Below are 14,349 nucleotides of genomic sequence, written 5' to 3'. Positions count from 1 at the left end.
CAATTATCTAACAGTTTAAGAAGATGAAAATAAAATTCAGAAAGGTTGTAGAAGGTTAATAAATTTGTCACCGCATAATAAAGCAATATGGAACAGAGATAAATATCAATATTGTTAATTTAGCTAATCAAAGGCAAAGGCATAACAAGACAGACAGTGCATCTGAGGAATATTTTAAGGTTGTGGTTGATCTTAAATTGAATGTAAATCAGCAGTGCAAAAGAAACTGCAAAAAAGGGAGATATGATTTTTAGCACAGTTCTAGGCTCTCACATCACAGGAAATAATTGGAATATTATTCCAGTGCATGTCTGTACTGCTCAGCTCAGAGCTTGAATATTGTGACTATGTACCCAGTCAGCAGGCTTTAAGGATTCGGATCGTTGGAACAAGTTCAAGGGAAGGAACCAACAGTGATCAGAAGACCGAAAATCAGGTCCTACAAGAAGTGTGGGAATTGAGCATGTACAGCCATGACAAGACAAGATTAAAGACTGATAAAATCCACACTTCAACAATAATAATAATAATAAAAACTACAGAAAACTTTGGCTTCTTCTTTGTCATTCCAAAGAATTGGATTCAGCATCAGTAAAATGATAGCACATTTTATGAATAAGAGAAATAGGAGCATATGTTGTGTAGAGTCCCTTAGTGAAATAGTAATGATGCCTTGAGGACTATTTCACATAATATTGATCTTTCATTAATTGCTTATATGTGGTGAAAATTAATGAACATGATTGTTTCCACTAATGGTCAATATTTATTAATTGGACTATTAGTGTCCCAAAGGTGCTTTTTCAACAGGCAAGTGGATTTTGTTTTTCCTTGTAGACCTTTTGCTTCTCATCCAAGAAGCTTCTTCAGAACTTCAGCAAAATGTCTTCAAGGGAAAACAAAGAAAGTCCAGCTGTCTTTTTAAAAAAAATCAACCATGATCTGGATGATCAAGAATTTCCATAGACATTGGACTACTGTATTAGTGATTTTTCTGTGACCACAACACTGCCACCATTATAGATCAAAGTGTATCATTTTTAATCCACTGTATTTAAGTAATATGAACACAAATATAACATTTTATATGAATTCACCGTTATTTTTATATTTTCAGAGAACATTTATGACTGGTTAAAAAGTGCTAAGGATGAAATGAACATGCATCCAGAGGAGCTGCATTCTCAATTTAAGCTTGTAGTGCAATAAAACAAGAAAGTCAGTAAGTGAGTTAATATGGCTCAGAAATTAAGGTATACTAAATAAATGAGGTGTGACTAGCACAGAACAGGTGTGAAGAATTAATATTTCTTCTATCAGACACATTTCTATAAAAGATGTAGATTTGTGACTGGAGGCTTTTAGGACTGGAGTGATAACACGATAAAATCTAGCCCTTCTCATATTTTAAATGGCAGCATGTTTTGTGGAATAGAGCATTTTTTAAAATGAGGTACAGATCGGAAATATTCAAAACTTCATCCACACAATTGTTCCTGTTATTCAAACAGCCTCCTATGCATTATACTGTGTACTGCAGAGTGTCTCAACCTTGGCAACTTTAAGATGTATGGACTTCAACAGTTGACTGGGGAATTTTGGGAGTTGAAGTCTACACTCTTAAAGTTGCCAAGGTTGAGAAACACTGACACAGAAGAATTTAAAGAGGAGGAATATGCAAAAATGAGCTTTTTTTCTGTGTGCACAGCAATCCATTGAGGGAGAAGGAATAATTGGATTCTGACAATTATTTCGAAGATATACTCTACCTCTCAGACTAGTTTTTAAACTTTTTTTAAAAAAACTATCCCTTGGCTATTGATTTCAGTGGGAATATAATTTTGTATCCTCAATCTTTCAGACTGTCAATTGCTTCTGTCCGAAATGTTTAATTATCTCCAACTATGGAGAGCAGGCAGTGTTTCCCTACCTACACAATTTAATTAATAATATACTACAATTCTGCTGGACTAACTCTAATAGGTTTTTACATAAATATTGTAACATATTTCACATTCTCACTTATATACACCCACTCTCTAAAAATCCTTTCAAACAAATTTCACTGCAGCAGTATCAATTAGTGTATGTTTTAGTGACATCTTCTGGATGAAATTATTGTTGAACAGAACTGCTGGAGGGTTTTTCTTAGTCTCCTACAGTTTTAGTTTCTTTGGCCCTCATATAAAAGCTTGGGTGTAAATGGACTGAGCTGCCTTGGAAAGTTTTACTAGTATGCTAGTAAATTTGGATTAGTAAACTAATCAAGTAAAAGCCTTAGTCAAACATTCAATTTTATAATTTGGTAAATGCAAACAGTCCGTTACAATTTGGTCAGTAAAAGCCTAATTTGTTCTGACCCCTGGACAGATTCCTTGTCCCAAAAAACTTCTCTTTATTATCTCCTGTGAATTTAATAGCATTCACACACTTAATCAGTGATTGCTTGCTATCTTTGAAAAGCTAGAAAGCAGATTGCAAACCTGTATTTAATATCCTGTCTAGTTTCATTGTCAGAAGTTGAGGATTTCTCATTAACACTGACAGTAAGTTTAGCATAGTACCAAAATATATATTGCCCTATCAAAACCCCTTGCTTAAATGTTTAAATATCACACTCAAAGGACGTTTAAATGTGACACTCAAAACCAACTTTTTAAAGTTATGACTGACAGAAGTAGAGATTTAATTTATTCTATTCTCACATATTATTTTCCATTCTGGAAAAAAAAAATAGCTGAAAGCAAGAAATATTTTCAGAATTGCATGGAAGGTAACAGTATAGTTTTCACCATGGTGCTATATATTTGGAAACTAGTGTTTCAAAATTCAAATCATTTTTATTTTTTCAGTGGCTATTTTCAAAAAATCCCTTGGACTACAAGGCGATCAAACAGCTCAGTCCTAGAGGAGATCAACCCTGACTGCTCTTTAGAAGGCCTGATCCTGAAGATGAAACTCAAATACTTTGGCCACCTAATGAGAAGGAAGGACTCACTGGAAAAGAGCCTAATACTGGGAAAGATTGAGGGCAAAAGAAAAGGGGACGGCAGAGAATGAAGTGGCTGGATGGAGTCACTGAAGCAGTAGGCATGAGCTTAAATGGCCTCCAGAGGATGGTAGAGGACAGGAAGGCCTGGAGGAACATTGTCCATGGAGTCGCAATGGGTTGGACACACAACATTTTTTTAAAAAATGGACAGTGTTATTGTTTCAGGGGATATGTTTCCTTCTCCAGTCATGCAATTTGTTTTATAGTTTTAACTTAATTCTTGATTTTGTTACCATTAATCATTCAGAACTGTAAATTTCTTTGAGCAATTTTAATAGAGAAGCAAGTAAGATATTTTTAAAATATGCAAGGGCTACAGTCAAAAGTCTACTAAACTGTTTAAATTGTTTAAAATTGGCCAATGAGACAGAGAGATTGCATACAAAAAAACCCCTACATTTGGAAGTGTCAAAAGTCAAGGCATTTTAGAGCTCTGAGTAATAGATTTAATTTAACTCTCAGTTTTATTCTTTTACTCTTTCATTGTGAAGATAGATTCTTGCTCTATTTGCCAATAATACCTTTGATTGGTTTATTTTTCATAGACTAGAAATTCAACTCTATGAGATGTACTCTAACAATCTGGTCCAAAGTAGCTAAAGTAAATTACTAAAGTAAATCAATATTGAATAAAGATGCATACTACTGTGCATTTTTTCTTTAGAAGCATCTTTTTTGGCCTCTAGAAACAGTGAAACTGAGCTCTGTATAAAGCTATTGTTGTAGGCTTTTTACATTGTTTTTATGTTTGTTTTGTGTGTGGTTTTTTTAATGTAATTTTAATTGCTGTGACCTGTTGAGAGTATATTTGAAATGAGCAGTGTAGCACTGATGATACATGAGCATAACAACATGGTATCTGTTACTGCCTCTGCTGCTGCATTTTGGAAAAGTTGTAGCTTTCTGATGGTCTTCAAGGACAGCCCCACAGAGTTCACCGAATAGTTTAGTCACAAGGTGACTATGGCACATTAGCCATCTGAAGGGCCTCCTGGTTGAGGAACAGTGCAGTCGGTGTGCAAGGTTGTCGTACAGCAACAGCTGCAAGTGAAGCAGAGCCCACAGATGCCAATTTAAAGGGGAAGTGCAATTCCATTCAAAACATTGAAAATGTCTCTAACCTGGGGGAGGGGGGAGGGAGGAAAAGCCATAGCCAATGAGGATTGAGCCAAAGCCTGTTCTTCCTCATCCAGACCGAAACCGCCTCCAACCCAACACCAACTGGAAACTACCATTGAGGAAGGGGGCAAATTACTACAACAGCCCCCACCTCTAAACCCTTCAGACAGTCCATAAAGAGGGAATGGGACAACTTGCCATAGCCAGCTTGCTACGGAAAACTCACTGCGGTCAACTTGCCACAGGCAACTCACTATGGACAACTCACCATAGCCAAGACACTGCAAGACAACTCATTGTGGAACAATTTAACAATTCTATTTAATTATTTAAAATAAGTAAAAATTATTTTAGTTTTTGCCATTCACATTTCATTTTGCCCCTCCTTTTGCATCCTTTATTTTATGATTCTATTCCACCCTTTCTTTGATATTGGTGTAACTCTTGTCCTTCAGTGAGTTGCCCTGTGGTGAGATGGCCGTGGTGAGTTGTCCTGCAGCGAGTTGGCCATGGTGAATTATCAGACCCCCATGTAGATATTGTGCTGAATAGTATGAAAAGCTGCTAAGAGATTAAGGAGTACTAGGATAGGATGCAACAACCCCGTAGTGATTCCATCAAAGATTGTAGACATGTGTGACCCCAGCACTGTCTCCATACTAAGTTCCAAAGGTTAGATTACAGATTAACAGAGTTGGGAGGGACCTTGTAGGTCATCTTGTCCAATCCCCTGCCCAAGCAGGAGACCCTACACCATTTCTGACAAACGGCAGTCCAATCTCTTCTTGAAAGCCTCCGGTGATGAAGCTCCCACAACTTCCGAAGGCAAGCTGTTCCATTGGTTGATTGTTCTCACTGTCAGAAAATTTCTTCTTATTTCTAGGTTGAATCTCTCCTTGATCAGTTTCCATCCATTATTCCTGGTCTGGCCTTCAGGTGCCTTGGAAAATAGCTTGACCCCTTCCTCTCTGTGGCTGCCCCTCAAATATTGAAGCACTGCTATCATGTCTCTCCTGGTCCTTCTCTTCACTAGACTAGCTACACCCATTTCCTGTAACCGTTCTTCATATGTTTTAGTCTCCAGTACCCTAATCATCCTGGCTGCTCTTCTCTGCACTTTTTCTAGAGTCTCAACATCTTTTTTATAATGTGGTGACCAAAACTGGATGCAGTATTCTAGGTGTGATCTTACTAAGGCTTTATAGAGTGGTATTAGTACCAGTGAAAGGGAATTTATGTCTTTCTTAGCTAGTTATATCACAGTATTCTCTAATGAGGCAACCCCAACATGAATTTATTTTGATCCATGGTCCAATTCACAGAGGACCCAGTATTTCTTGCTGGATAACTTCTAGTGAGCAGTTCTATTTAATAATAATAATGGCAAAAGAACATACTGCTTGGATATGCACATATACTATGCTGATACATTACGACATCCTACGTACTTGGGGAAAAATGAATATGAAGGCCAACACCAGCTAAAGAACTGACAACTGTGACTTCACATTGTGGTGAACAGATAAAAATAATTACATTTGTACGCCACCTGACTGTATTTCATTTTAGTTTTCATGTCCATTGACAATATTGTTTTGTGCTATCAGCAAAGATGATATACAACATTTACCCCAATGATACCATATTATTTAAAACTAGAAACAAACAAAATGTCCAGCTTTTGTAACAAAATTTATTTTTCTTCCTCAGATACAAATTCAAACATCAAACAAACAGATTGAGTGGAAAAATACTAGTATAATCAACAATGAAAATTTTATCATTTAATAAATAGAACTTTGGCATTCAAAATTCTAGCTGTAAATGCTACTTTAAAAAAAGTTACAAAAAGAGGGTAGGCAAGAATGACAGGCCTAGAGATGAGCCAGCCAGTGGCTCTTTAAAAATAAAAACAGCAACAACACTGAATGCATTTCGATTTAAGTCATGACAACTCTATGTACACATGAGGTATTCTGAGCGGCTCAAAAACTGAACCCAACATTGAAGAACTATCAGCATTAGAAAACTGATCCAGTTTAAGTCTGCTGTGCTTTGAAGGAGAGCCCTCTTTTCCCTTGCCTTGCCACTGCCTTAACAACGATATACCTAATATATACAAAAGGACACTGACTGAATTGCCTGCATATTCTTCACCATATACAGAATAGCTGGTAAAAACAGACCAGATTAAGTTACAAAGGTAAAAAATATTTCTATTTACGAAAGGTTTCTCACACTTTTACAAGCTAAGAAGTCTCAAAAATCAGAGGAAACAAAGTGCAAATTTTGATACTTTCATAGCTATTAAAATGTTACTTTTAAGCCATGAACAAAAATAAGAGGCACAGAGTTACGAAGAGATGGAAATAATACTCCAGTGACTGTTGGTTTATTGACTGATTCACCTAATTTTTAATATCCATTGTCTTTTTACAGAATAGTAGCTTTGCCTTCAATTTTGTTTGAAATCCAAATCTAGAATATGATGTCAAATCTCTTTTATGTTTAGAGTTATTTTTAAATATACATAGATTTACAGAAGCATTGTTGAATAATAAATTTGGGGGTTAGGTGAATTTAGCCCCAGTTTAAGTTTTAGGCAGAGTAAAACTGATGCACACCTCATCTTGCATTTATCTTTTATCCTTTTATTCTCGAATTCTGGAATCTAACAAGATATTATTTTTCACAATTTTTCCAAAAGGGGGTGGGATGGGAATAAATAACTAAAAAACTAATTTGTAGAGTAATAAAAAAGTTAAAAAATAATTTTGGATCATTTATATTACTTTTTAAAAAAATATTTATATCCAGGGTGACTGATTATGGCAAACCTACTAAAAATGATCTACTGTGCTCATAACTTACATTCCAAAAACTTAAACATTTAACACCTAACTCTACCCTTATATAATGATGAAGTATTACTGATCTGGGCATTACTGTCAGAGCTAAGTCAATTTTCCAAATAGGATCACTGACCCTGCTTTACAAAAAATCAAATCAAATTAAGTTTATACTACAGTACTAAATTTGAATACTGTACATACAAATGACATATAAATAACTGCATTAGTCATGTATGAAAGTAACTTTCTGAATTCCTTTTTAGGATACATTCTTAAATTATACTAATTACTATAGAATGCCATCTACACATCTGTAAAAATGCAACCTTAACATATGAAATATGTAATTTTTGCCTTCATCTTTGCTGACAAACCTATCTACATTTTATTTATTAGTAATACTTTTTCAACTCTTTGAATGATCTCCTATATCTGGGGGGGAAAGGTTGTCATGACTAAATCAACTTAGTAATACCATTGAGAACCATTTTTTTCTAAAAAGCTATTGTTAGTTAACCATTTTAATAACATGTGTTGAATGAGGCCACACACATATTCAATGAAAAAACTCATGCATGCAGAACTCAAGCTACTAAATAGCCATTGTAAACGGGTAAATTCTTCAGATTCCAAAACTGCTAAATTATTACTAATAAAATAATAGTGTATTTATGGCTCATTTGATTTTGTCCTTCTGTCTTTGGTTACCATCTTTGATTGTTTTCATTTCACTAAGACACATTAAACTAATTACCAGGACATATGGAGCCTTTATTGGAAAAACAAATCTCTTTCTATATACTACGTAACCTACAGACAAGCAGTTGCAGATGCCTTCTCCCTGTTATTTAGCATCTGAGGATAAATCTAGGTCCCTCCCTGTTTAAAGCAGGAACAAATACCTGAGTGCTTTTCACTCAGCAATCTCTATCAAATGCTTGAATAGGTTTGTGATTCACAGCATACTCTTTTTTTTACTGGCCAGTTTGATAGGCCAAATGTCAGAACTTCATTTTAGTTGTTCCAATGAACGGGTAAGAAGAAAAGAGGGTCGTACTAATAGCCCTAATTCCCAACACTCGTGTGTTTGCTGGTAGTGTAAAGGCCACACAGATATACAGCCTCAGGTCTTCTCTAAAACACTAGAGATCCTTATCAACACACATCCATTAGGAGTCTCCTCTATTTGACCAATGAATTGCAGTCACTGAAAGTTGTTGACAACAGAAATGTAGTTGAAATGCATGCTACACCTTCGTATTTTCACTGGATATGAGTGGAAGGATGGTGTGAACACCAAAGCAAGTCCCCCAAAGTGCGGTAGAGCAGTGGCTTTATTTTTAACAAATTGCCTAATCAAGTTTTAGCTATGTATTTATGAGAATACATATATGAACGTTACACTAAAATAATTATATTATTATTGTTAAAACAAATTACTCATTTATTTTCACCAACGTCTTAATTACAAGTGTTTTTTTTTAAACTTGGCAGCTTTAAGATATGTGGACAGCATGCTGGCTGGACAATTCTAGGAATTGAAGTCCAGGTTAAAGTTGCCAGGATTGAAAAACACTGCTCTACAGCATAATAGGAGGCATTTCTTGCAACACAATTCTTATTTCAAGAGCAAAGATAACAACTTTTTAAAAATACAAATTGTAAAATAATTTGTCAAACCTTTTTTTTAAAATAGGTTCATAAACATGCATAGAGTATGATGTTAAACTACATTAGTTAAACAAATATCTGGGCAAGGATCAAAAGTATCAGGTATCTGGGATAATCTCTCAAAAATTAGTTCTTCCTTGAGTGCTATATGATTGTCTATTCAAAGTAAAAGTGGTGGTATGACCTCATGATGTTATAAAGCAGACAAATAGGATGGTTGTTAAAGGAAAGAAGTTAAACAATCCAAGCTAACTAATTAATTAAAATCTGTTATTTGCAGCCCATGCAAATATGAAATTTCTTGACAATTTTTGTCAAAAATCTACTTCCACAAACAGCTCTTATCTTTTTTGTGAAATATTATTATTTCTTAATAATAATATAATGCTGCAGTTCAAAATTGTTTGCAAGATACAGAGTCAAGTAGAATATAAAATGAGAACATTTAGAATCACAAAATGACATTTGTGCTTCTTAATAGCACAGTGTAGTAAGAAAGTCAGGCTTGCACTCATTGTTCATTGGTGAGAAAGTGAATCAGGTTCTGATCATTCACCCCTTCATCTGCATAGATATGAATTTAAAGTTACAATTATGAATACTGCTCAATTTTATTTCTAGTAATACTCTTGGGATTGTGATCTTAATATTTTAAATTCAGGCCTCAATCAGCAGGATTAAGGATCTTTATCCTTTACTAGCTGCTTCTATGTAATATGTACAGATTTGTATTAAAACAACTGAGCATCAGTTAAATTCAATATTAACATAAATTTCCACAGATAGTATAGTCATCAGAGTAGGAATAAGCTCCTATTAAAATAAATATAACTTTAAAAAGGCCAATTTTTTAAACTGCATCATATACAAATAAAATGTAAATTTGAATGACACAAAATGTGAAAATATCAATCTAAAATCATGGTTTAAAAACTGTTTAAGGAAAAATATTAATATAAGAAATTGAGAATAGTAATCCATTCCTTGCTCTTTAAGCATCAACTTTTGGCAAGACAGAAGTTATGAGCCTCATGGCATCTATGAGCATCGTGCGCTGTATTTAGTTAGTTTTAGCCTTCTTTTTTCAAAGATGTTTTTTGTAGATTGTAGAATAGATTGTCAGAATAAAGTAGTATCAAGCTTGTCTTGACAAACGGCATATAAATTTTAACACAGCAAAATATATAAACCTGGATTACAAAGTGGCATACCTTTAATTCAGGCATTTTAACACTGCATCTATGAAGGTTGGCACTGCTGATTTCATCTAAGTCCTCTTCTGGCAATAGGAGCAACTTAAGCATATTTGCCTGAATAGTCAAGAACTCTGTTTTCACATAAGGTTTTTATGCCAGTTGTGATATAATTTTGGAGCAATTATATTAATTATTCATCAAGATCTGCTGTTTTAGATTGCCAGAAGAAATCAGGTTTCTTTAAGGCTTTTTATTTTTCTGTGTGCTGGAATTCAAACATTCACATTCAACGGACACTACTTTGCCTAAATTTCAAACGAAGAGTAAATATATATTGTTATAAAGATATTACACTTAAATGATTTTGATTTTTTTTAAAAAATCTTTTATCAAAACCATTTTTGCCCAACCTGATTAACGCAAAAGAGCTTAATAGTTGGTGACAAAATTCTAAGTCTGAATCCCTTCCTTCTCTGAAATGTGAATGTTTTTTCATCTTTTTTTCCCCTTTGCATTACACAAGAACTGCAGAATAAAACAATAATCAAACTGGGAATGCAACCTTTAAAGAGCTTATAATTTTTACCTATAATTTTTTGTGTGGCTCAAACCATTGGTACTCCCTGCATTCAAAAAAATCTTTGTTATGACTCTGTATCTTCGTCCACAGTTCTAATACCTGATATTCAAATAACCAAGCATGTCCAACTGCTTTTGTCATGAAAATTCTCGGGCCTGATCTTCTACCCTAAAGTCTGCTGAACCACTATCATAGTGCCCTCTTCTGGCAATTCCATTTTTACTCCAGAAAACATTGTATTTTCTTTTATCAGCGTATCAAAAGAAATAAAAACCATTTTCAAAAGAACAACATTATTCACAGCTTTGACCTACATTCAGTAGTTTTAAAGAAATTAGATTTTTTTTCTTGCAGCACAAAATCTCTTCGAAAGAAGAGCGTGTTATCTGCATGAACTATGCATGAAACCTTTTCACCTGGCACAGCATTTGCTTTCCAGTATTGTTTGTAACAGAAACATGAGGAACTAAAACCAGAGCAGCATTTAATAACTTAGTTGCTAGTGTGAGGCCAAGATGTCATCACTGTGTAATGCAATTTTCTCCCATGTCCTGAGCATAGCAGTCTGAAATTATAGTCCTCAGTTCATCAATATCTTTCCGTAACTGACAAACCTCTGAGAGCTTCTTTGAGAGACTTTCTGTGCTATGGTGCTTCTCATCTTCAGAGGAAGAGTTCATAGCTGTTAAAGAAGAACGAGGGCTAGAAGTTAAACAAGTCACCAGTTCAAAACATACAATTATAAATGACCTAATTCTGCTGGGCTACAGAAAGAATATGTGAATGTTTTACTTTCTTGACAAAATGTGTATTGCTATGATCACTTTAAAATTAGAGATATTATAGAGAAGAAAGTCAGCTTCTTGGTTTTATATTTTCTGCCTACTAAAAATTGAAGGTGGACAGAAGGATGAGTTCTTAGGGAAGCAATTTTGATCAAACTGTATTCTCTGGTGGAGGATTTATTTGTTTTTATTTTCTGCCAGAATTAGAAGTTAACTTGAGAAAAATTGATAATAATACCCAATTCAGGCAGTCACCAGAACAGATGAAATCCAAGCCAGTAAAAAGAAATGAGGCCCTAATAAAGTTTATTTTGGGGGGAATTGGAGTGTTCTACTTACTCAACTGAAATTACTAGAACTTCTTGCTCCTTAGGCTTTTTAAAGGGAATTAAAATGAGAGCATGATACTCTGAGGTAAAAATCTAGCAGTGGCACCACAGGCTGTCTGTTTCAAAGAACCAATTTTCAGCATGACTTCATGCTGAAATGTGTTATTTAAAAAAAAAAAAAAAACCCCAGATACAAATGGAACTTATTGCATGGCTGCTTGGAGACCACAAAGATCATACAAACTATGCTGTGGAAAAGCTGCAGGGAGCCCAATATTATAAGAAGATTAAATTTAATTCTCAAAGTTAACTGAACATTTTTGAATTACAATCGTGGAAAATAAGCCTGTCATACAGTATATATGTATATAGATATACAGTAATCTGTTTTTCCAATTCTAGGTGACTTGTATTTATTACCATGTTTCCCTGAAAATAAGACCCTGTCTTATATTTTTTTGAACCCTGAAATAAGCGCTTGGACTTATTGCCATGTGCTCAAACGTCCAATTGGGCTTATTATGAGGGGATGTCTTATTTTGGGGGAAACAGGGTAGTATTTTACCTAAGTGAGAAATGTACATCAATCTGGAGCCTCCTACTCCTCTCTTACTAACATTCCTAGATTTTCCTTTCCCAGGTCTACTCATGCCAAAAGGAACAGTAGGCATCTCTATCCGCATTACTTACATTGGATTCCAAGCAGCAATGACAGGTTAGGTTCTTTGCCCTGAGCTCTGTGAGTAAGAATACTGCAAAGTGCTTTCAAGTCAAACAGACAGTGAGACATCTCTATGAACAACTGATCTGCCACAGGTAATTTTTCGGCTACCGGTTGTCTGGACTGCTCCATCTGATGAATCTGTTCTCTTAAACTTGCATTTTCTTCCATAAATCTTTGGTTCTTCATTAAAACAAGATGAAAATAAAAATACAAAAAATATTTCATTCACTTGGCTTATTTCAGAAAAAAATCTAATTGAATATAGGCATTAAGTAAATGAATTTGCTTATATTTTTTTTTGAAAAAAAAAAATCTGCATTCAGGGGCATGAATCAGATGCTTGGCATCTGATAAGAAAACTGTGGGGAAATGGAAAGCCAGAGTGGTGGACATCAAATGTTGACATGTTTTGATAGAACAAATATCCACATTGTTAAATATTAGGCGTAACATTTTGTTTGCTTCAAATAGCAAATCAATCTGTCACCACTAGCTATTGGTCCATCAGAGACCTTCCCAATTACAGTAAGATGTTTATCAGTGTATCTGGTTCCTGTCTAGTACTTATGTTTTCAAAAAAGCTCTCATACTTAACTGCAAGTTGGGAAATTTTATTTTACAATTCACTCACAATATATGAAAAAGAAGGCAGATAGGTAAATTTGATTCAGAGGATAATCTGAGAAACTTACTTCAAGAAGTACCTCCTTTAACTGCTGTACACTCTTATCCTTTTCTTCAAGTTCATTTTTTTGTTTCTGAATTGTCAGATTTCCTTCCAAAAGCTTTTCTTGCATAGACTAGGGGGTAAATGGAAAAATTATCTTTACTTATGTTGTATGAATAAATCAATAAATCAATAATTCAAATTTTTCAGCACTGTGTTTTCCTTGTTGATTAGTAATTGATAGTGAAAGTACTCAGAGTTCCGGTTTACTGGCATAAATGAAAAAGCCGCTTATGATTCTCTCTTCCATGAAACAATTCTATTGCAGGAATGGGGACTTTTCAGATTTAGCCTTTGCTCAACAATGAACTTTACTATCAAGGAGGAGGACAATATCCCTTCTTAGGTTCTCCTTCTTAAAGGAAAAACAAACAGAACTCAGCAACTGCACCATGATGCATTTCAGAGTTTCTCTGCTAACTAACATGGCACTTCTTTTGTGTCTACCGATGTTTTCTTTTGCCCACCAAAATCTAACATTTGATTACATTATAGCTATAAAAACATTCTGAGAAAAAAAAAACACAAAAAGTAATCTAAGATCCTCAAAGAGGATCACTCTTTGAATTTGCTATTGCTAAGTAATTATGAGTCAGTCTAATGAAATGGTTGACCTGATGGGGAAGCCTTAAGGTACTGGGCAAATCAGAAAATTGGCACCTTGGTGATTTTGATATAATCCTTTGATGTAACCTTCAATGCAAAAGGTAAAAATAAAAGTATCCAATAATCCAGTATTTCAATGCCTGACTGAGCTGCAGGCTGTATGTTTTTCTGAAGTCTTTCTGAAGAGCAACATTTTCAGAATCTTTTAAAAGCAAATTTAGGACTCTTATAAGACTTATCTTGATCTCTGGGCAGGTGTTACTAAATGATGGACTGAGCTACGCCCGTAACATCTGACTTTTATATATATATGTATGTATATATATATGTATGTATCTCTGCAGCCATCTCAAGATTACCAGATCCCCTAAAACGGGCATTTTAATCTATCACTTTCAGGTTATAAAGGACTGGAGGGAGAAGAGAGACATTCCTTGGACAGCAGTTTGATGATTATACTATAAGAATAGATTAAGAAAGTATTTCTCCACTGGATCAGTGTATGTTATCTACTTGCCGGTTCTGGTGAATTAAAAGGCCCTTCTTAGTCTGATCTTGACAGGAAGAGATTTAGAGGAATTCAGCATTAAGCTTGCCAAAGAATCCATCTCCCCTTATAGGGAAAGACAAAAGTGTTTAGAGAAGATATTTATCCCCTGGTGCTTCAGAGGCTGTTAGCTAACAAAACTGCCAATTCCACTGATTTCA

General features: G+C 34.7%; 1 protein-coding gene across 3 annotated transcripts in view; it reads right to left on the bottom strand.

The window, feature by feature from the left end:
- Positions 1-9,045: 9,045 nt before the first annotated feature.
- The window catches only part of CEP85L (centrosomal protein 85 like), a 111,882-nt gene continuing 106,578 nt past the window's right edge, over positions 9,046-14,349 (bottom strand). For all 3 annotated transcript variants that reach the window (XM_070932772.1, XM_070932773.1, XM_070932774.1), the window contains 3 exons: positions 13,001-13,108; positions 12,275-12,488; positions 9,046-11,152 (listed from right to left, as the gene is read on the bottom strand). In XM_070932772.1, the coding sequence (XP_070788873.1) occupies positions 10,992-11,152; positions 12,275-12,488; positions 13,001-13,108 (483 nt within the window). In that variant the 3' untranslated portion in view covers positions 9,046-10,991. The remainder of the gene's footprint in view (positions 11,153-12,274; positions 12,489-13,000; positions 13,109-14,349) is intronic.

This window comes from Pituophis catenifer, unplaced genomic scaffold (genome assembly GCF_029215685.1).
Source record: "Pituophis catenifer annectens isolate HBS135680 unplaced genomic scaffold, rPitCat1.0.hap2 SCAF_1, whole genome shotgun sequence".
Classification (NCBI taxonomy): Eukaryota; Metazoa; Chordata; class Lepidosauria; order Squamata; family Colubridae; genus Pituophis; species Pituophis catenifer.
The sequence above is the reverse complement of the archived record's forward strand: the minus strand, read 5'-3'. Positions and strand labels throughout refer to the sequence as shown.